Here is a 20,113-nt window from a genome sequence, read left to right on the forward strand (position 1 = left end):
AGTTTGGACATTCTTCATGAGCTTCAGTCTCAATGGCCAACTCTACACCTGCACTTAAATCAGCGGTTCTCAATCTGTGGGTTGCAACCCTTTCACAGGGGTCGCTTAAGACCACCCTGCATATCAGATATTTACATTACGATTCATAACAGTAGCAACATTACAGTTATGAAGTAGCAATGAAAAGAATTTTATGGTTGGGTCACAACATGAGGAACTGTATTTAAAGGGCCAGAAGGTTGAGAACCACTGAGTTAAATGTTTAATATACATCTCAAACTCACTATGTCCAAAATTCTTAATTTTCCCCACATATCTACAGACCTGCAATCCTTCCCATCTCAGTTAATAGCTACTTTATCCTTTTAGTTACTCATACCTTAAGCGTCACATTCTTTAATCCATTCTTTCTCTTTTAATTCCAAATGTAATTCATCATCAGTTGGCAATCCCTCTACGATGTCTAAGATTTATTATAGAATTGTATATCTGAAACCTGTATAATTTTATTATCCAATGTCACTCTAATAAATTCAATCTAAAAAATGTCTACTGCTGTAACCAGTTTGGCTCAGTGGATAGAGCGTTGGACTGAAAGGTCCCAGGTTCGATTCTGGTCAAGGGCATGTACCTTGGTTGCAGGCACATCCCCAGTAGTGGTTGTGCAGGAGGCGGCTGATGGATGTTTCTCTCTCATCCATGTTTCTAACTCTCTATCCCCTTCTCTTCCTCTCTGTAAAAAATCAATAAAATATATTTAAAAAAAAAAAGTCTACAATTTGACCACTTCTCACAGGCTCCTACTACCGGGTCTAAGTCCATATGGTAGGCACTCAAGAAATATGTTTTGAACGAATGAATGATAGCAAAGCACTGAAGAATGAGTGGTTAGCAGTATCAAATAAATTAAGGAGGAAAAGAGGGTTTGAAAATCTGGATATGGGTTAAATTCAGGTAGAAACAATTATGAATGATGTAAGGAAAGCTTGTAATTGCATATTTGCAGAAGAAACCTGTGTATTTTGTCACTCTCACTTTTTATGTTTATTTTATCTCCATTCCCTTTGCTCTTTCCCCCTCTAGTTCTGATAATGCCACCATCACTGAAGGATATTAGTATAAATGAGGCCCATGTGGTACAGGCTACTGGTTTATAAACTTGAGAGAACATTCCTTCTTGACCTAAACTGAGAAGACAGGCCAGTAACTAGTAACAAAGTTATAGGCATTCAGTCCGTTTCTTTTTTTTTTTTTGTCTGAGTCTACTCTTTTAGCAGAGAATGTGAATTTGCTCATTCATCTTTAAGACAACCGTCAGTATAAAGCTACACATTCAAGTGGAAATAATTAAGTTAAAGAGTGCCATTAAGGCCTTTGTTAAACTTAGACTATAGTTATTATGATTTTCTAAACAACTAAAAAATAATCCAAAACTAATTTAAAATAAAAATTATCTATATTCTCATTCACTGATCAAAAAAATTTTATATACAACTGAATGGAAGTATGCAAATTCATGATCAAAACTGTTATATCTATTTTATGATGTTTTAGAAGAAAATTAATCATTGCATGCCTGAGAAAGAAATATAAAATGAAAATTTTTCGAGTTAAATGTCCATCAATGAAAGTATACTAACCTTCTCTTGTAGAGTTGGCTGAAAGTGCTGAACTTTTCTGGATCCCTGTAAGGACTGCCAAATGTTGCAAAATTCATCATCATCTTTAGTAGGTACCTGGCAAAGCGCAACAAATTTCTTAAGGAACTGACACATGAAGAAATAGAGATTCATATTAAAAATCAAATAGCCAAACCAGTTTGGCTCAGTGGATAGAGCGTCGGCCTGCGGACTGAAAGGTCCCAGGTTCGGTTCCAGTCAAGGGCATGTACCTTGGTTGCGGGCACATCCCCAGTAGGAGGTGTGCAGGAGGCAGCTGGTTGATGTTTCTCTCTCATCGATGTTTCTAACTCTCTATCCCTCTCCCTTCCTCTCCGTAAAAAATCAATAAAATACATTTAAAATAAATGAACAAAAATCAAATAATTTATTAATTAAAGCTATTTATCATGAGAGGATATTTTAACTTTCATTATCTGAAATCTCAATTCTCTTTTTCTAGAGCTCAGTATAGTCATCATAAAAGTATTCTATTAGAGTGAAAACGGCTTTCTTCATATGTAATTGTTTTGGTCTTATTGAAAGCATTTAAAGCAGTGGTTCTCAACCTGTGGGTCGCGACCCCTTTGGCGGTCGAATGACCCTTTCACAGGGGTCGCCTAAGACCATCCTGCATATCAGATATTTACATTACGATTCATAACAGTAGCAACATTACAGTTATGAAGTAGCAACGAAAATAATTTTATGGTTGGATCACAACATGAGGAACTGTATTTAAAGGGCCAGAAGGTTGAGAACCACTGAATTTTAAAGCGTAACAAATGCTATAAAAATTATACTAAATGAATATATCCCCACCAACAGATTCTTTTTGTCTTCTAATGCACTGATAAATTATCTCACTTAAGCTAACATCTAATGATTTAATTTAAAAAATTTTCATCTTACACAAAAGTAATCTAACAGATTAAAAATTCGATATTACTCATGGGGAACTGATTTCATACAGGTAAAAACTCTCTAGGTTGCTGGCTCGATCCCCATTGGGGGGCGGAGAGTGAAGGAGGCAGCCAATCAATGATTCTCTCTCATCATTGATGTTTCTATCTCTCTCTCCCTCTCCCTTCCTCTTTGAAATCAATAAAAAAAAAATATATATAAAAAATTCCTCAAAAAAATGTACCAAAAATTTAATAGTAGTTACCTATGAGATTTGAGAGGATTTTTGCTTTTGTTTCCTTTGTTATTATCTACTTAATCTGTGCTTTGTAATTAGTCTATATAATAAACATGTATTATTTGGATTAAAAAGTGTGGTAAGATTTGTGGTCATGGAATTAAATAAAGGTAAGTATCTCACACAAAACAATTCAATTTTTGCCCCCTGGAAGATGAAATAAACGAAATTACCATGAGTTACATGGTGGGAACTAGAAAATTGCTTTTCATAAAGATATAGTCCTCTTTCTTCTACCTTTCAAATTTATGTCATTTTATAACAGATATCATAGAAAATTTGTATATAATAAAAATATTTAAATGTTAGTTTGAAAGCAAATATATAGAGAAAAAAGACATTTTCAGGATCATTTTAAAGATAAATGTCTTTCTTCTTGAATATAACTGTAATTTTTTAACATAGGTAGAATGCTATCAATATCATTCTCTCCTAGCCTATGAGTTTAAAACAAAACTAGAAGTGACTTAAACAAAAAGTTTTTAAAAAATTTAAGTCAGTTTAGGTCTCTATTTATAGTGTGCTTGTAATTTGTAAAGGGGGTAGAGAAAAATTACAGAAAGAGTCTTTACTTGTGTAGAAACAAAAAGAGATTGAGGGGAATGGTTCAGGCCTCCCAAATGACCAGATGAAACTGATGAATTCAAGCTATAGTGATTCACAGCTGGTTGTGGTTTCACAATGGCTGTCAACTTCTGATTTCCAGTTTCTGAGCGACTCCCATGAGAAAGGTTCACCAAGGCACTTGTTGGCAGTCGATATCCCCTACCAGGTGAGCACCTAAAAGTAAAAAGTTACATCAGAACCAGAGTGAAATAATACTGAATGCGCTAGGAAGAAGCAAATAATATTTGGATGGATCGTCCATAATCTGAAACAATAAATATTTTTTTTTATTTATATTTTAATAATTTTTATTTCTTAAAGTATTACAAAGAGTATTACATATGTCTCCTTTTTTCCCCTGCTTGACATTCCCCCGGCCCCTACCCCCCGCCCGCCCCCCCCCCGCCCCGTGTCTTGTGTCCATTGGTTAATCTTATATGCATGCATATAAGTCCTTCAGTTGGTCTCTTAATCCCCGCCCCCAACCCTCCCCAGGCTTCCCCCTGTAGTTTAACATTCTGTTCAATGTTGCTCTGCTTCTGTATCTACCCCTGTTCATCAGTCCATACTGGTCCCCTTTATTTGTCCCAACCTCACTGGAGTAGTCTCAACCTCACCAGGGCCATCTGAGCCTCACCAGGGCCATTTCAACCTCACCAGGGCCGTCCCTACCTCACGGGGGCCGTTTCAACCTCACCGGGGTCGTCCCTACCTCACGGGGGCCGTTTCAACCTCACCGGGGTCGTCCCTACCTCATGGGGGCCGTTTCAACCTCACCGGGGTCGTCCCTACCTCACGGGGGCCGTTTCAACCTCACCGGGGTCGTCCCTACCACACCGGGGCCGTTTCAACCTGACCGGGGTTGTCCCTACCACACCGGGGCCGTTTCGACCTGACCGGGGTTGTCCCTACAACACCGGGGTCGTCCCTACCTCATGGGGGCTGTTTCAACCTCACCGGGGTCGTTCCTACCTCACGGGGGCCGTTTCAACCTCACCGGGGCCGTCCCGACTTCACCAGGGCCGTGAAACAATAAATATTACTACTAAATTCAGTAGAGAAAGTTGAAATCATAGAAAAATCTCAGTTTATAAGATGATGCATGTCTGAAGATTTTCCAAATAGACAATTCAGTGCTACTAAGGGGGGGTGGGGGGGGGAGGAACTGTTTTAGATGTGTAGTTGTATATGTATAAGTGTGTGTATGTGTTAGTCTGCACTCAGAGCCTACAACATAATAGCTGAGAATGACTACAAGTTTATGAGTTAAATGTCAAACTTCTTAAAAAGACTGTGGTTTGTACAGTGTGGGTAAGGAAATCCAGGAAGCTATCCAAGTGCGGAGCCATTCTCAGTATGGCTCTATCTATGCAACTGGGCAGTGATGGCGAACCTATGACATGCGTGTCAGAGGTGACACTCGAACTCATTTTGGGTGACACGCATCGACAGAGACAAAAAATTGCATAATTCAAATATTTGTCTCTCGCAACGGCCAGAGTTGGGCATCACTCGAGTAATATTATTACTCATGTTACTCATGATCAATAATGCAATTCTAAAACCGGATGTAAACATGTACATCGGTGTTGCGTAGCAAAGATACATAGTGAAAACATCCAAGAAACATTGTTCCAATATTGACATTAATATAAAAAGGTTAAGAATTGCACTATAAAGAGATTAATCTTTACTCATGACATTTTATTTTTACTCGAGTGACAAAATGCCCATTCTGGAAATGGCCTCGCTATTGGCAACATGTGCCTTGGGTAAGCTTCCCGTGCGTTCGGGTGCATTCGGCAAACGGACGCACTTGATCGCCATGTTCGTTAGGAAACAGGAGTGGGAGGGTTAGAAGAAAAAGATATACAGTGCAACAGTGCTCGACGAGACATTCTGCGTGTCGGATAATTGATTACAGCACCATATATTTGTTGGCTATACATACTATGTTTGAATTGTTTTGCACCAGGAGTCAGTGCAACAACACTGCAAAAAGTTAATAGGTAAGAAACCTATCAACCTTTTATAAAAAACGCTGTGATTTATATTGATTTATTTTTGCAGCCTTGTGATGGAGAATCAAAAAAAATAAAAAAGCAAGATTGAATGATAAAGGAAGTGGAAGTAGCAGCAGCCGACCCTTTCAAGACATACGGACCGATATGTACGGGATTGTCGACAGAAACAACAGATCATTGTGCATACTGTGTAATGAAACGGTAGTAAGCAGAACATGGAATGTAAAGAGACATTTTGAAACTAATCATTGTCAGCTCTTGAAAAAAAGTTTCGATGAAAGGAAGGAATACATTTCTAGGCAGCTACACCTCTACAAAAGTCAATCAAATTCCATCATTAAATTTGTAAGATGCTCTACAAATTTAACATCATGATGGTGTACATTTCTAAGATGTGCACCAGCTCTATTTCAAGATATGAAAAATAAAGATGATATTATTAAAAGAATTTCTGAGTTACCACTCAGTAGAAATACTATCAAAGACAGAATAATAGATCTTAACAAAAACGTACAACATCAATTAAAAAAAGACTTAAATAGTTGTAAATATTTTTCAATTTCTCTTGATGAAACTACTGATGTCACATCAAATACTCGGTTGGCCATTATTGCTAGATATTCTGTTGGTCTCACAATAAGAGAAGAGTTGATAAAGTTAGAATCAGTGCCAATAAGTACATCAGGAAACGAAATATGTAAGGTTGTTATAAAAACATTCAGTGACCTAAACATTGATATCTCTAAAATTATGTCAGTCACGACAGATGGGGCACCAAATATGGTGGGAAAAAATGTGGGATTCCTGAAATTGTTTATGGAAGCTATTAGACATCCACTTGTACCTTTTCATTGCATTATCCATCAGGAGGTGTTGTGTGCCAAATCGGGATTCTCAGAATTGAATGATTTAACGTCAGTTGTAACAAAAATTGTGAATTTTATAGCTTCTCGACCCCTTCACAAGCGAGAATTTTCTGCACTTTTACAGGAAGTTGATTCAACCTACAGTGGACTACTGATGTTCAATAATGTGAGGTGGCTGAGTTGAGGTAAAGTACTTGAGCGATTTGTGGAGTGCTTTGAAGAAATTACGATATTTATTGAGAATAAGGATCTGGCAAACTTTCCTCAGATCAATGATCATAAGTGGGTCAGCAATTTGATGTTTTTTTTACAGATCTCTCTGTTCATATGAATGAACTGAACTTAAAATTACAAGGTTTTGGCAAAAGTATTGACATTATGTTTGGATACATCAAATCTTTTGAAAGTAAACTTAAAATTTTCAAGCGAGATATTGAAACTAAAATTTATAAGTATTTTCCTTGGATAAAAAAGTATTTCGAGAAGGCCACTACAACGAGTGTAATGGAGTCCATACTTATGTACCAGAATATAGTAAACTCGTTATTTGAACAGTTCACCGAAAGATTCAACCAATTTAGAAGCCTAGAACAGACCATTAAAATAATTAAGTATCTGGATGTAGTTGTTTACAGTACTTTGGAATTAAAGGATTTCCAATGGATGCAAATTGACGATTTAGAGATGCAGCTTGCAGATTTTCAAGGTAGCATTTGGACTCATGTGTTTGTCGACTTAAGGTCGAAACTTGAAAATCTGGAATGAAATCGTTTGAATAATGAAGAAGAGTACAACTACGAACAAGAAATTTTGAGCGCTTGGAACAGAGTACCTGACACTTGTAGCGACATAAAAAATCTAGCGATGGCTTTGCTAACAATTTTTTCATCAACATATTTTTGTGAGACTTTGTTCTCAGCACTAAATAATATTAAAACGAACAAAAGAAACTGGCTAACAGATGAAGTTAGTGGCGCTTGCTTGGCCTTGAAGTGCACCAAGTGTGAACCTGCAATCGAAGAATTAGCAGACAAACTTCAGCACCAAAAAAGTCGCTAATTTCTAGTTTTCGTATCATTTGATTATCACTGTTTTTATTATTATTTTTTCCTAAATGTACACTGCTTTTCTGTTTTTGTTCATTTTATACATATTTTTTGGTTGATTTTTCTTTGTTAAATGGCATTTAAATATATAAAATAAATATCAAAAATATAAACCTTTTTTTTTTACTATGGTGGCAAATATCAACAAAAAAAATTATGAATATTTCTATATGTGACACGGCACCAGAGTTAAGTTAGGGTTTTTCAAAATTTTGACACGCCGAGCTCAAAAGGTTCGCCATTACTGCAACAAGGCAAATGTTAGCTTTTATTACATTTGCCTTCTGATCATTTGTTAAGTCCAGCCCCCTTTTATCCTCATCTTTTCATTTAAAGTTCTGGACCTGAAAAGGTTTAAGAGATAAATATTGATAATTTCCTTCCTTCCTAACCTTAATAAAAGTGTTAGATATTAAAATAAGCCTTCTCTTATCAAAAGTTTTCAACCCTATCACCTGCTTTTTTCTAATACAATTTTCTTTTATTACAAGATTATGAAGAAATAGATTTATTTTATGAGAACTCTGAAAAATCTGTAGGAAATGTTTTTGTGAGAACTATCCTTAAAGAGTCTGCATTATAGAAATGAATATACTGCAGGCAGGTAATCTTTTACACAGTTCTCTATCAGTCAAAAAATCTGCCTCTATCTAGGAGAGAAAAAAAGATGGAGAGAAAAGTTAATCATCATAAAAATAAATTTTCAAAGTAATTGGGCTGAGGTTATTGGTAACCAAACATTTTCATGAAAGATAAAATCAGATATGGGATGCAGCCTCTACTGCTGCATGTGAAGAGTGCAAACTGTAAAGTCTTTGGGTAACAAGCACATTCAAATTGATAAACAACAACAGCATTCAAGAAGAAATCCTTTTTTTTATAAGAACAGAAGACTGTGATTTTATGCAAAAGGCTATCAAGGGTAATCAATTTTTTTTAAATTACTAATCAAAATGGAGAAAAAGAAAAATTAAACTAAATTAAGTTTAGTTTTTCAGTAAGTTTTTTAAAAGGGAGAAAGGAAAACTGGAAAAGATTTCATTTAATTCTCACAATAACCTAGTGAAGTATAACTTCATTATACATGAGGAAATTGAGGGTCAAAATGCTTTTAACAAATTTACTCAAGGTAACCGAAAGGTAAGTGAAAGATCCTATACTTTCTAATATTCCATGATGCCTCTCATTCTGTCATCATCTTTTTCCTGGAACTTTAAACTTTCTTTCTATTAATGCTCCCCCAAAACAGACTTGAATAAGTCTCACCCACGTTAAATTAAAACAATCCAATTACCAGAAGAAAGCTGGAAAAACCACAAATATGTGGAAATTAATCAACATGCTATTGAACAACCATTACATCAAAGAATAAATTAAAGAAGGGATAAATGAAAATGATATTATGACACCAAAATTTTTAGGATGCAGCCAAGTTGTACTAAGAGAGCAGTTTAGCTCTAGCCAGTTTGGCTCAGTGGATAGAGCATCAGCCTACAGACCAAAGGGTCCCGGATTCGATTCTGGGCAAGGGCACGTACCTTGGTTGCAGGCTCCTCCTCAGCCCAGGCCCTGGTTGGGAGCGTGTGCAGGAGGCAACCAATTGATGTGTTTCTCTCACATCGATGTTTCTCTCTGTCTTACCCTCTCTCATCCACTCTTTCTAAAAGATCAATGGAAAATATCCTTGAGTGAGGATTAACAAACCAAAAAAGAAAAAAAAGGGAACAACTTAAAGTATTACAGGTCTACCTTAAGAAACAAGAAAATCTCAAATAAATAATCTAACATTACACCTTAAGGAACTAGAAAACGAACAAATGAAGTCCAAAGTCAGTAGAAGGAAGGAAATAAAAAAAATTAGAGCAGAACTAAGTGAAATAGAGAACAAAAGATAATAGAAAAAATTAGTGAAACAAAGAGCTGATTCTCTGAAAAGAAATAAAATTCACAAACCTCTGGTTAGACTCAACAAGAAAGAAAAGAGCCAAATAAAATAAGAAATGAAAGAAGTTACAATGAATATCAAAGAAATATAAAAGATTATATAAGAATACAAGACTATATGACACCAAATTTAATACCTGGAAGAAAAATTTCTTAGAAATATATAACCTTCCCAGACTGAATGATGAAGAACTGGAAAATCTAAACAGACCAATCACTAGTAAGGAAATTAAAATAATCATCAAAAACCTCCCAAAAAACAAAAGTCCAGGACCAGGTGGCCTCACCAGTAAGTTAAAAGATATAATACCTTCTCAAACTATTCTAAAATACTGAAGAAGAGGGAATGCTTGCTAATTCAGTTTATGAGGCAAACATAACCCTGATGCCAAAAACAGGCAAAGACAACAAAAAAAAGGAAAACTACAGGCCAATACCTCTGAATACAGATGCAAAAATCCTAAAAATATACCAGCAAATTGAATGCAACAGTACATTAAAAGCATAATATATCATGATCCAGTGGGGTTCATTCAAAGGATGCAAGGATAGCTCAACATATGCAAATCAAACACTGCGCATTAACAAAAGATAAAAATCATATATCAATAGATACAGAAAAAGCATTTGATAAGATACAACATCCACTTATAATTAAAACCCTCAATAAAGTTAATATAGAAGACAAGTACCTCAACATAATAAAGGCATATATGACAAACCCACATCATACTTGATGAAAAAATGAAAGCTTTTCCTTTAAGGTCAGGAACAAAACAAGGATGTCCAATCTCACCATTATTCAAAATAGTATAACAGAGCAATCAGGCAAGAGAAAGAAATGAAAGGCATCCAAATTGGGAATGAAGAAGTAAAACTGTCAGTATCTGTAGATGACATGATTTTCGATATAGAAAACCCTAGATTCCACCAAGACTATTAGAAACAATAAACAAATACAGTAAAGCTGCAGGATACAAAGTCAAATACAAAAATTAATTGTGTTCCAATATAAAAAAATCTGCTGTGTTCCTATATAGTATCAATGAAATAGTAAAAGGAAAAAACAAAACAAAAACCCTTTACAATTGCAACAAAAAACCCCACCTAGGAATACATTTAACAAAGGAAATGAAAAAGCTATACACTGAAAACTACAAGACATTATTGAAAGAAATTGAAGACACAAGGAAATGGAAAAATATTCTGTGTTCATGGATTGGAAGAATTAACATTGCTAAAACAGTCTTATAACCTAAAGCAATATATAGATTTAATGCAAACACCATTAAAATCTCAATGGCATTTTCCACAGAAATAGAACAAAAAATTCTCTAATTTGTATGGAACTACAAAAGACCCCAAAGAGCCAAAGCAATCCTGGGAAAAAACAAAGCCAGAGGTATCACACTCCCTGAGTTCAAACTATATTACAAAGCTACAGTAATCAAAGCAATATGGTGTTGGCAGAAAAAGCCAAATACACAGACCGATGGAACAAAACTGTCAGCCCAAAATAAACCCACACATATATGGGTCACTAATTTTCAGCAAAGGAGCCAAAAACATACAATGGAGAAAGAAAAGCTTCTTCAATAAACCATGTTGGGAAAAATGGAAGCCATATGCAAAAGAATCTGACACCATACATAAAAATTAACTCAAAAGACCTGAAACAAAATACACAAAAGAAAACATAGGTATACTCATTGGTCTCAGGGGGGTTTTTGTGAACTTGATCCCAAAGGCAAGAGAAGTAAAAGCAAAATATAAATTAATGGGACTACATCAAACTAAAAGCTTCTACACAGCAAAAGAACCATCAACAAAACAAAAAGGCAACTGATCGAAAGGGAGAAGATATCTGCAAACAAGACTCTGATAAGGAGTTAATATCCAAAATATATAAAGAATTCACACAACTCAACAACAACAAATCTGATTTAAAAATGGCAGAGACGTGTATAGTCACTTTTCCAAGGAAGACAAACAGATGGGCCAAGAGACACATGAAAAGATGTTTAACACCACTAGTTATTAGGAAAATGAAAATCAAAACTACAATAAGATGCTACCTCACACCTGTTAGAATGGCTATTATCAATAAGACAAGATATAGCAAGTGTTGGAGAGGTTGTGGGAAAAGGGAAACCTGATATACTGCTGATTGGACTGTAAATTGGTGCAGCCACTATGGAAAACAGTACACAGGTTCCTCCCAAAATTAAAAATAGAGCTACCATATGGCCCAACAATCTCTCCTCTAGCTACATACATGAAAAATTTGAAAACACTGTTTCATAAAGATTTTATACCCCTATGTTCATTACAGCATTATTCAAAATAGCCCGGACATGGTAACAACCTAAGTGTCCTTCGACCAATGACTGGATGAAGAAGATAGCTATACTAATCAGCCATAAAGAAGAAAAAAATATCTCCATTTGTGACACCATGGATGGATCTTGAGAGTATCATGCCAAGTGAAATAAGCCTGACAGAAAAGCACAAGAACTATATGATTTCTCTCATATGTGGATATAAAAAAAAGCAACAAAAGAACAAACAACATAGATACAGACATCAGTATGGTGATTAACAGAGGAAGGGGAATAGGGGCAGGTAGAAGAGGGCAAAGAGGGGATAAATGGTGATGGAAGGAGACTAGACTTTGGGTAAACACACACAACACAATATACAGAGGATGTATCATAGAATTGTGCTTGAAACCTATATAATTAATCAATGGAACCCTAATAACTTCAATTTAAAAAGAACAAACAAAACACACTCATAGATACAGACAACAGAATGGGAAGGAAGCTAGGGGGAAGATGAAGAGGATAAAGGGGGTCAAATATATGGTGACAAAAGGAGACTAGACCTTGGGGGGTGAGCACACAATGGAGTACACAGATGATGTTTATAAAGTTGAACACCTGAAACTTACACAATAGTATTAACCAATGTTACCCCAATAGATTTAATAAAAATGAAAATGAAAGTATAATAAAAATAAGATAAATTTAAATATAAAATTAAAACAAAAAATAACTCTTCTTCTAAACCCCCTAATTTCTGGTTCTCTTTTCTTCCCTTCATAGTCAAACTTCTCAGGAGTCAGCTCAATTATTGTCTCTATTATTACACCTGCCACTCATACCTCACACCAGCCCACTCTAGCTCGAGCACTCACAATTACATAAACAGATGACGAAGACTTAATGTTACTAAATTCAAAAACGTTTGTATTCCTCAAGTTATTTAAACATTTCAAAATGCAAAACTGATAATGCCACATCTCTGATTTTGATGGCTTCACACTGCTTTAAGAAGGAAGACCAAGATTGTCAACATGTCCTGAAAGTTGGTTTAAAAGTTCCTGCACAATGAGGTCCTTGCTTTTCTCTCTGACTCTAATCTTACTCAGTCATTGAAGTTCAGGAACACTTGCATTCTTTCAGTTTTTTGAATGGGTAAAAATGTTGTTGCATGTACTATTTGTTCTTCTTGACTACTTGTCACTTTTCTTCTCTCCCTAGTTAACCAGTATTCATTCTTTAAGTCCCACCTTTCTGGAACTATCAGGGTCATGCTATTATAGAAACCTGAACTTCTCCTTCCCAGAATTAGTCACAACGTAATTAATTAATACTGGAGTCAGTTAATTATCTTCCACACAAAAATAAAAGCTCTACAAGGATAGAAAACATGTCTGTCTTATTCACCGTTACATTCCTAGTAGCAAGTATGATGTCTTGCACATAATAGGAACTCAAACTGTACAAACAAGTAATGAAAAGTCACTGGTCACAGGGACATATTCAGAAAGTATAATTGTAATCTGGAAATACAAACCTTATTGTTAAGCCTCCAGGAAATTCTTCATCAAATAAAACTTCAAATAGGACATCAGCTTCTCTATTAGCTGTTAAAAAAGAGAGAAAAATCATATGATGAAAAATCAGCATGTGAGGTTTTAAAATTTAAAAAGCATTAAAACTACCAAAAAAAAATTATGTAGGGGAATACAGACAGTAAATGAAAAGTAAATAAGCTTACAGATGATCTCACTTGTTATTTAAAGTAAAATAATATTTTAAATCAGATGCTGTGAGGAATAAACTTTTCTCTCTGCTTTTGTATATGTTTGAAATGATTCATAATAAGAGAATAAATAAGCTATAATTTAGAGTTTGCAGTCTAAAAGTTCTTTCAATAAGACAAAAGACAATGAAATTTTGAAAACATGGCAGGAATTGGGAGTAGAATGGAAAGAACAAATATATTATTAGATAGAATTGGTAGGATTTGTGACCTATGTGGATAAAAAGGATGGAGATACCAAAGATGACTCCAAGGTTCTGGCTGATAATGACCTGGAAGATTATAGACATCATAATTGAGACGTGAGACTCAGGACAAAGACACTGGTGCAATAAACTTAGGAGCAGAGAAGGACAAACTTGGGAGAGAGCATGAAAGATATATCTGTAAATATTAAATTTACCCAGAACGCCAAGGTAAAATGAAATAACTAGTTATAATAACGTTTTGAATTCTAAGCCCAAATTAATAAGAGTTTATCACATAACTTCAGAATTGACTCTCTTCCTCCCCTCTCCCCATACCACTACCTTTCCATTATACTGGTTCTATTTCTCTGACAACCACAATTTCTAATACTACATCAGCTTCTGGAATGGGTGGGAGGATGTCTCCCCGACCCCCAGTCCCTCATTGCTGAAACCAGGCCTGCAGAACTCATCCCGTTGTACCTTTTAACCTGACACTTTTACCTAAAATCTAAACTTTAAGAAGGTCCACTTTCTAGGTTCCCATTTCCAGTCTGTGGGAGGAACCACTTCTTCAAAAAATTATTGACATTTATTCATCCCTTTAGTGGAGATGACTATGGAGATGAGGTCTCAGATGAGGGCAGTAATAATAAATACTCCCCTTTCTATACCATGCCCATGGCAGACATGGCTAATCAATCACAGAGCTCTTTTCCACTCAGGATAGATGTAGCTTTAAAACCCTTCAAGACAAAATTCCAAGCAGTCACTATTACTGATAGGAGTTGTCAGAAGAAAGAAAACTTCCGTGTTATCAGATTCCTAAGGTCTTTATCAGGACAACCTAAGTAGAGTACAATCCAATAAGCTCCATGTCTGAAAAGCTGATTCAGGGGGTTGAGCAGATAGCAGCAGGAGGGTTGCTTCATTACAGCCATCTGACCCTTACCACGCCTAGCCCTGACCTTCCTCTCTCCACTTCCAGAAGCCAAAAATATATCCAAGAAATTATTTTTAAACATTCAGAAAAGAAAATTCTCTTTTAGAGTCAAGTAAGCAGGGAAGACCCTAAGAAGATGTGAAGATGAAAAATGTGAAGAACCACACTGCTCAAAGTTAGGTAAGAATGAGATGAAATAATTCAAATCCCAGCTCTGCCACTCATCTGTGTAAAGGCAGGTGAGTCACTTAACCTCTCAGGTGAGAAAATAACACTTGAGAGTTAAATGCAAAATGCAAAAGTACCTGGCAGTGTTGGCACTGAGTAAGCAGTTCTCTTAGGCTCATGGCCTGCCTGAGACGTGGAGTGGCAGTGTTGCCAGCACTGTGACCCCTGGACACCTGGTCTGTTGCTTTATGCTGTGTTTACTCTTTCTGGAATCTCTGCTGCAAGTTGCTTAGTCCAGACTTCCCTTTCAGGCACACTGAAATCTTAGGCTGCTTCTTCCCTTTTCTCAGCACTTTCTAATTTATTTATTTTTTTAAATAAAAAACACAACATAAAATTTACTTCCTTAACTACTTTTAAGTATATAGTACAGAAGTATTACCTATATGCACATTGTGCAACAGATTGATAGGTCTGTTTTATATTCATGATCTACCTGCATTCATAAAATTCAAATGAATATGCATATTTAATTAAAATCTTTTAACTGTAAATGAGTTAACACTTCATGTTTGTTTATTTCTCCACAGAAATCAAGAGATTACAATGATAACTGAGGTAAACTTCTGAGCAAAACTAGATGATAGCCTAACTTAAGAAAAATGATGAAACTTTTCTCAGTTTCATGAAAATGTGTGCATACCCATTAAGGTCTTGTATAATTTTAATGTGTTATATACAAGCTACCACATTTTCAGCAGTCTTTACTCAACTTTCCCTTCTTTTAATCGTTTCCTAGATAATTACACAAGACAGAAAATAAAATTTTCTCTGAAAACTAAAACAAAAATGAACTGAAACATACAAGGATTTAGTGTTTTTCCTAACTTAGAGTCATTTTCTGTTTAGATATGACACAGAAATTTGTGTTTTACTCTACAATAAATGCAGCTGACAACTTGCCCAGTTCTGAGGTATTACCTCCTTTAATTCCTATGACGGTGCCCCGAAGGCCAACTGGCACCGAAAAGTCCTCTCTCACATTCACAACCCGGTCAAAGAGACGGAACTCTGCATCCCGATCAGGAATGACTCCATGCTGCTGTTCTAAAGGCTGAAGAGAAGAAAGCTCAAACTATTACTATTAACTCTAATTTTATATTGACTCTAATAATATATTGAAAATATTTTGGTTCTTCTATACTTTCCAAGTAAAAACAACTTTGAACTATTTAACAGAAAACTTACTCTGTACAGCAAATGGGGCTTCACTGTCACCCGTACCTTCTTATTATTCTTTCTTTGCTGAGGAAGTAAACATTTTAAATATTTATATCTGAAGGAGGAATAATAAATTCTTGCAGTAAAAAATGTGAAGTGTAAGACATAGAAAAATGCAAAATTATGTATAACCACATCTAGTTCAAGAGAGACAAAACATTACTAAGCACAACATAAAAATCCCTCAATTCCCTTCCATCCCACCCAGTTACTACCTTTCCCCAAAGTAACCATACTTCTAACACAAAAGATTAGATTTGTCTATTTTGAACTTTATGTAAGTGCTATCCTATTCAAATGCTTTTACTCTAAAAGTTTTGGCCAACAAAAACTTTTTTTCTAAAAGGTATAAAGTATTGATCTATAATACTGTATTTTTTTGTGGCTACTTCTAAAAAAGTGGCACTCATTTAATAAAATCCTTGTTTTTGAAATCTATTATGAAACTGGCTTTGATGTTCAAATTTTTTGATCCTCTAAAAAATGCTGGAAGAAAACTTTAATATATATATATATATATATATATATATATATATATATAAAATTGATTTTAGAGGGGGGCGGGGAAGAGAGAGAAAGACAAGGAGAAAGACATAGAGAAACATCCATTAATTGTCTCCCACACACGTCCTGCATTTTTTGGTGTACAGGATGATGGTCAAAACAACAGATTCATCTGGCAAGGGCTAGAAGAAGACTTTTGCACTCTCTTTGCTATTTGTTAGTTCTGTCAACTCAAACTTAATTTGAGTGTCAGTTTCTTCTATCTACGAGATGGAAATAATATTACCTGCTTTACGCAATAAAAATGTGAGGATAATTTATACCCATTGAAATCCATAACTATCATTCACATTATATTTTTTTGAAGTGAATTCTTACTTATAAGAAAAATGACAGCAGTTTACTTACATGGCAGTCACCTATCTTTAGAACATAACTTACGGAAATAAGTACAAAAGGACAAAATAGTTCTAGTTACAGAGATCATACACTATAGAGGTCATTTTTAAAAAATATATATTTTTATTAATTTCAGAGAAGGAGAGATAGAAACATCAATGATGAGAGAGAATCAGTGATCAGCTGCCTCCTGCATATCCCTCCACTCCCACCCACCCCTGGGGATGAGCCAGGAACCCTGGCATGTGCCTTGACCAGGAATCAAATTGTGACCTCCTGATCACAATAGGTTGATGCTCAATCACTGAGCCATGCTGGCCAGGCAAGAGGTCATGTTTTTATATACTGTAAAACACTCAAGCCTTTAAGCAGAGCCTGTTTTCTTTTATTATAGAAATATTTCACTTATTCTTTCAATAAATTTTTACTGAGTTCCATTTATGTACCATGTATTGGTTTTGGTGCTGGGGCTATAACAGGGATCTATTCTTTTATTCTAGTTGAGGGAGACATAAGAGAAACAAAGTGAAAAAAATATATAACATGTTTGAAGGTAAAAGCATAGTGAAAAATAAAGCAGGTAATGAAAATCAGCAGTGTGGGGAGAGATTGCCATTTTAAATAGGGTGAAAAGTGAAGGCCTTATGACCAAGTTGCCTATTTCCAGACCAGAAGGATACTAGGAGTAACTTGCTAACAACAAAACTGACAACAGCAAAAAGGAGAAAGAATAAAGACATTTTAAAACTATTTTAAGAAGGAGACCCAAGAACTAGGCCTGGAGAATTGCATATAAAAAACCCCCATATGATCTAATATATATTCCTAGGCATCTATCTATATTTATAAAAAGCCTGTGACTGTAACGCCATAATGACCAAAGACCGGTCACCAGGAGGTGCATGGAGCACCTCTCAGTCCCGTGGCCCACAGGGTCTGATTGCTGCAAGGCAGGCGGTGGGCGGACAGGGCACGTGGTGAAGAGGGCGCAGGGGATGGGCGCCAGGTGGGTGGGGAGCACGTCATGGATCCCCAGGTGGCGAGCAGAAGTGCTCCCGCTGTGGCGGGGGAGGGCGGGGGCGCACACAGCCAGCAGCAGGGGGAGGCAGTGTATGGGGGAAGGGCATGAGCTGGGAGAGGAATTGAGGCAGAAGGCAAAAGCTGTTACTAAGGGAAAGAGCCAAATGGTTCGGAGCAGCCAACAGCTCAGACACTGAACACTGGGGAGAGAGGTATGGGGACCAGCCAGGCACAAATGTGGCGAGGTCTGGGGTTCTGCTGGCAGGCACTGCAGAGGGAGTCTGGGTCCTGCTGTGCGGAGGGGAGGGGGGATATGGGTCTTGCGCAATTTTGCGCGCTGAGCCTCTAGTTATTACATAATAGCACTGATTAGAGGATGTGGCAATTAAACCTGATTCATTAGGCAAATTAATAAACTGGGTAACTTTCACAATATGCCCCAACCCACAACTACTAAGTGAGAAGTTCTGGGGCTTGGCTACTCACACTGTGGTCACCTGCAAGCTGCTTAGAAATGCAGAATCTCATGCCTAACCCTAGAGCTACTGAATCAAAAGCTGTGTTTTAACAAGCTCTTCCAGTGACTGCACATTAATTTGAGAAGTACTGCTTTAAGGGTGTAATCCAGAATGTGTAGTTTTTTAAAAAGCTCTTCCAGTAATTTTGACAACTGTCGACTTTGGGAATCCAATAAGAAAACTCCTGATACTTTTAATGATAATCCTGCATTATAAAAGAAAAGTATAAATTATGTTCAAAATGTATTTGTTTTTTCTCCTTTTCTTTATAAACCTAAAAGGGAGGGAAAATCACTCATAACTGTACCTCCTTGACACATTAATAGGTTTTTAAAAATTTCCTCTTATTTAGAACCACATATTTTAAAAAATGTTATAACCAAAACATTAGACTACAACTTTGTATATGTATCTTCTGTTTAAAAAATAAGAAAAAAATGTGTAAAACATTTTAAAAAGTTCTTCATCCAACTGGGTTAAAGTAAAATTTGGGGGCTTAAAGTTATGAACTTCTGTTAAGTAGAAAACTCATTTCAAAAACAATGCTGGATAAATATATTTCATTCTACACTGAAAGACAATTAAAAAGAAAAGAAAAGAAAAAAGAGAAAGAAATGCAGGCTTACTATCATCTTCAACTGAATATCAACAACCTCTTAAAAAAAATCAAACTCTTGGCTCTGAGACTTGTATTTTTTCCTAAAGAGATAGTTATCTAGTAGTGACTTCCCAGACTATACTTACAACTCTTGAGTATGTGATAAGAGAGCTCAAATGATGATAATAATAATACCCAAGCATCATTAGGCATTAATAATAGCAAGGCATTATTAGAAGAAGCATATATATGGGTCTTTTTTCTTATTCATTCACCATTTGTCTACATGCATCAGCTCAATTAATCCTCTTGATGACCCTATGAGGTAGGTACTTTTTTATTCTAAGTTTACCAATGAGGAAACAAAGTCATGGAAAGGGTAAGTGTCTTGCCTAAGGTTATAAGTGTTAAAAGAGGAAGGGGAAGGTGGCTTCAGAGCCTAGTTCTTAACTTACTCTGCTATTAAAACAATGTGTTAGCAGAGCAACATCATTTTTATAAGAAGGCAAATGTGTGGAAAATAAAATCACAAGTTAAAAAAATATATGTAATCAATTAATTTTCTATTACATCAAGACAGGGGATCAAAATAATTGAAATGGCTACGCCTACACAAAATACTCAGTAACTGAATGAGTTTATGAGTGGGGAAGTTGCCTTAGAACTAATTGTGTAAAAGTTAATAAAATTTTTATGTTTTATAAAAGGATGAACTGTCTTTAAAGAACTTAGAATAGGAAGGAATAGGGATTAACCTTATTTCTCAATCATAAGCTTCTATTTTGACTAAAATCACAAAGTATTAATTCTTTTGCGTATTATAGTGCATTTATATCTATTCATATAAATTTATTAATTGCCACAGGAAATAGCTAGAACATTTTTTTAAATTATAGGATTATTTTACATAAATTAGAAACTACTGAATATGTTTTAATTGGTTGAAACATAAATAAGTTATTGGTAAAATAATATATAGTCC

The 20,113-nt window shown here is 35.7% G+C and overlaps 1 protein-coding gene across 5 annotated transcripts in view; it reads right to left on the reverse strand.

The window, feature by feature from the left end:
- XRN1 (5'-3' exoribonuclease 1) overlaps positions 1–20,113 on the reverse strand; it is a 218,737-nt gene that overhangs the window by 38,685 nt on the left and 159,939 nt on the right. For 4 of the 5 annotated variants that reach the window (XR_011470291.1, XM_070405900.1, XM_070405899.1 and 1 more), the window contains 5 exons: positions 16,060–16,116; positions 15,793–15,925; positions 13,264–13,333; positions 3,432–3,639; positions 1,641–1,736 (listed from right to left, as the gene is read on the reverse strand). Coding sequence is in view for 4 of the 5 variants with exons in the window: in XM_070405900.1 (XP_070262001.1) it covers positions 1,641–1,736; positions 3,432–3,639; positions 13,264–13,333; positions 15,793–15,925; positions 16,060–16,116 (564 nt within the window). In the remaining variant the exon portion in view is untranslated. Of the gene's footprint in view, positions 1–1,640; positions 1,737–3,431; positions 3,640–13,263; positions 13,334–15,792; positions 15,926–16,059; positions 16,117–20,113 lie in introns of those variants that run through there. The other variant, XM_070405902.1, reaches the window with a different exon arrangement.

Source organism: Myotis yumanensis, unplaced genomic scaffold (assembly GCF_028538775.1).
Source record: "Myotis yumanensis isolate MYYU_CA2020_CCGP unplaced genomic scaffold, mMyoYum1.0.hap1 SCAF_2, whole genome shotgun sequence".
NCBI classification, from domain to species: domain Eukaryota; kingdom Metazoa; phylum Chordata; class Mammalia; order Chiroptera; family Vespertilionidae; genus Myotis; species Myotis yumanensis.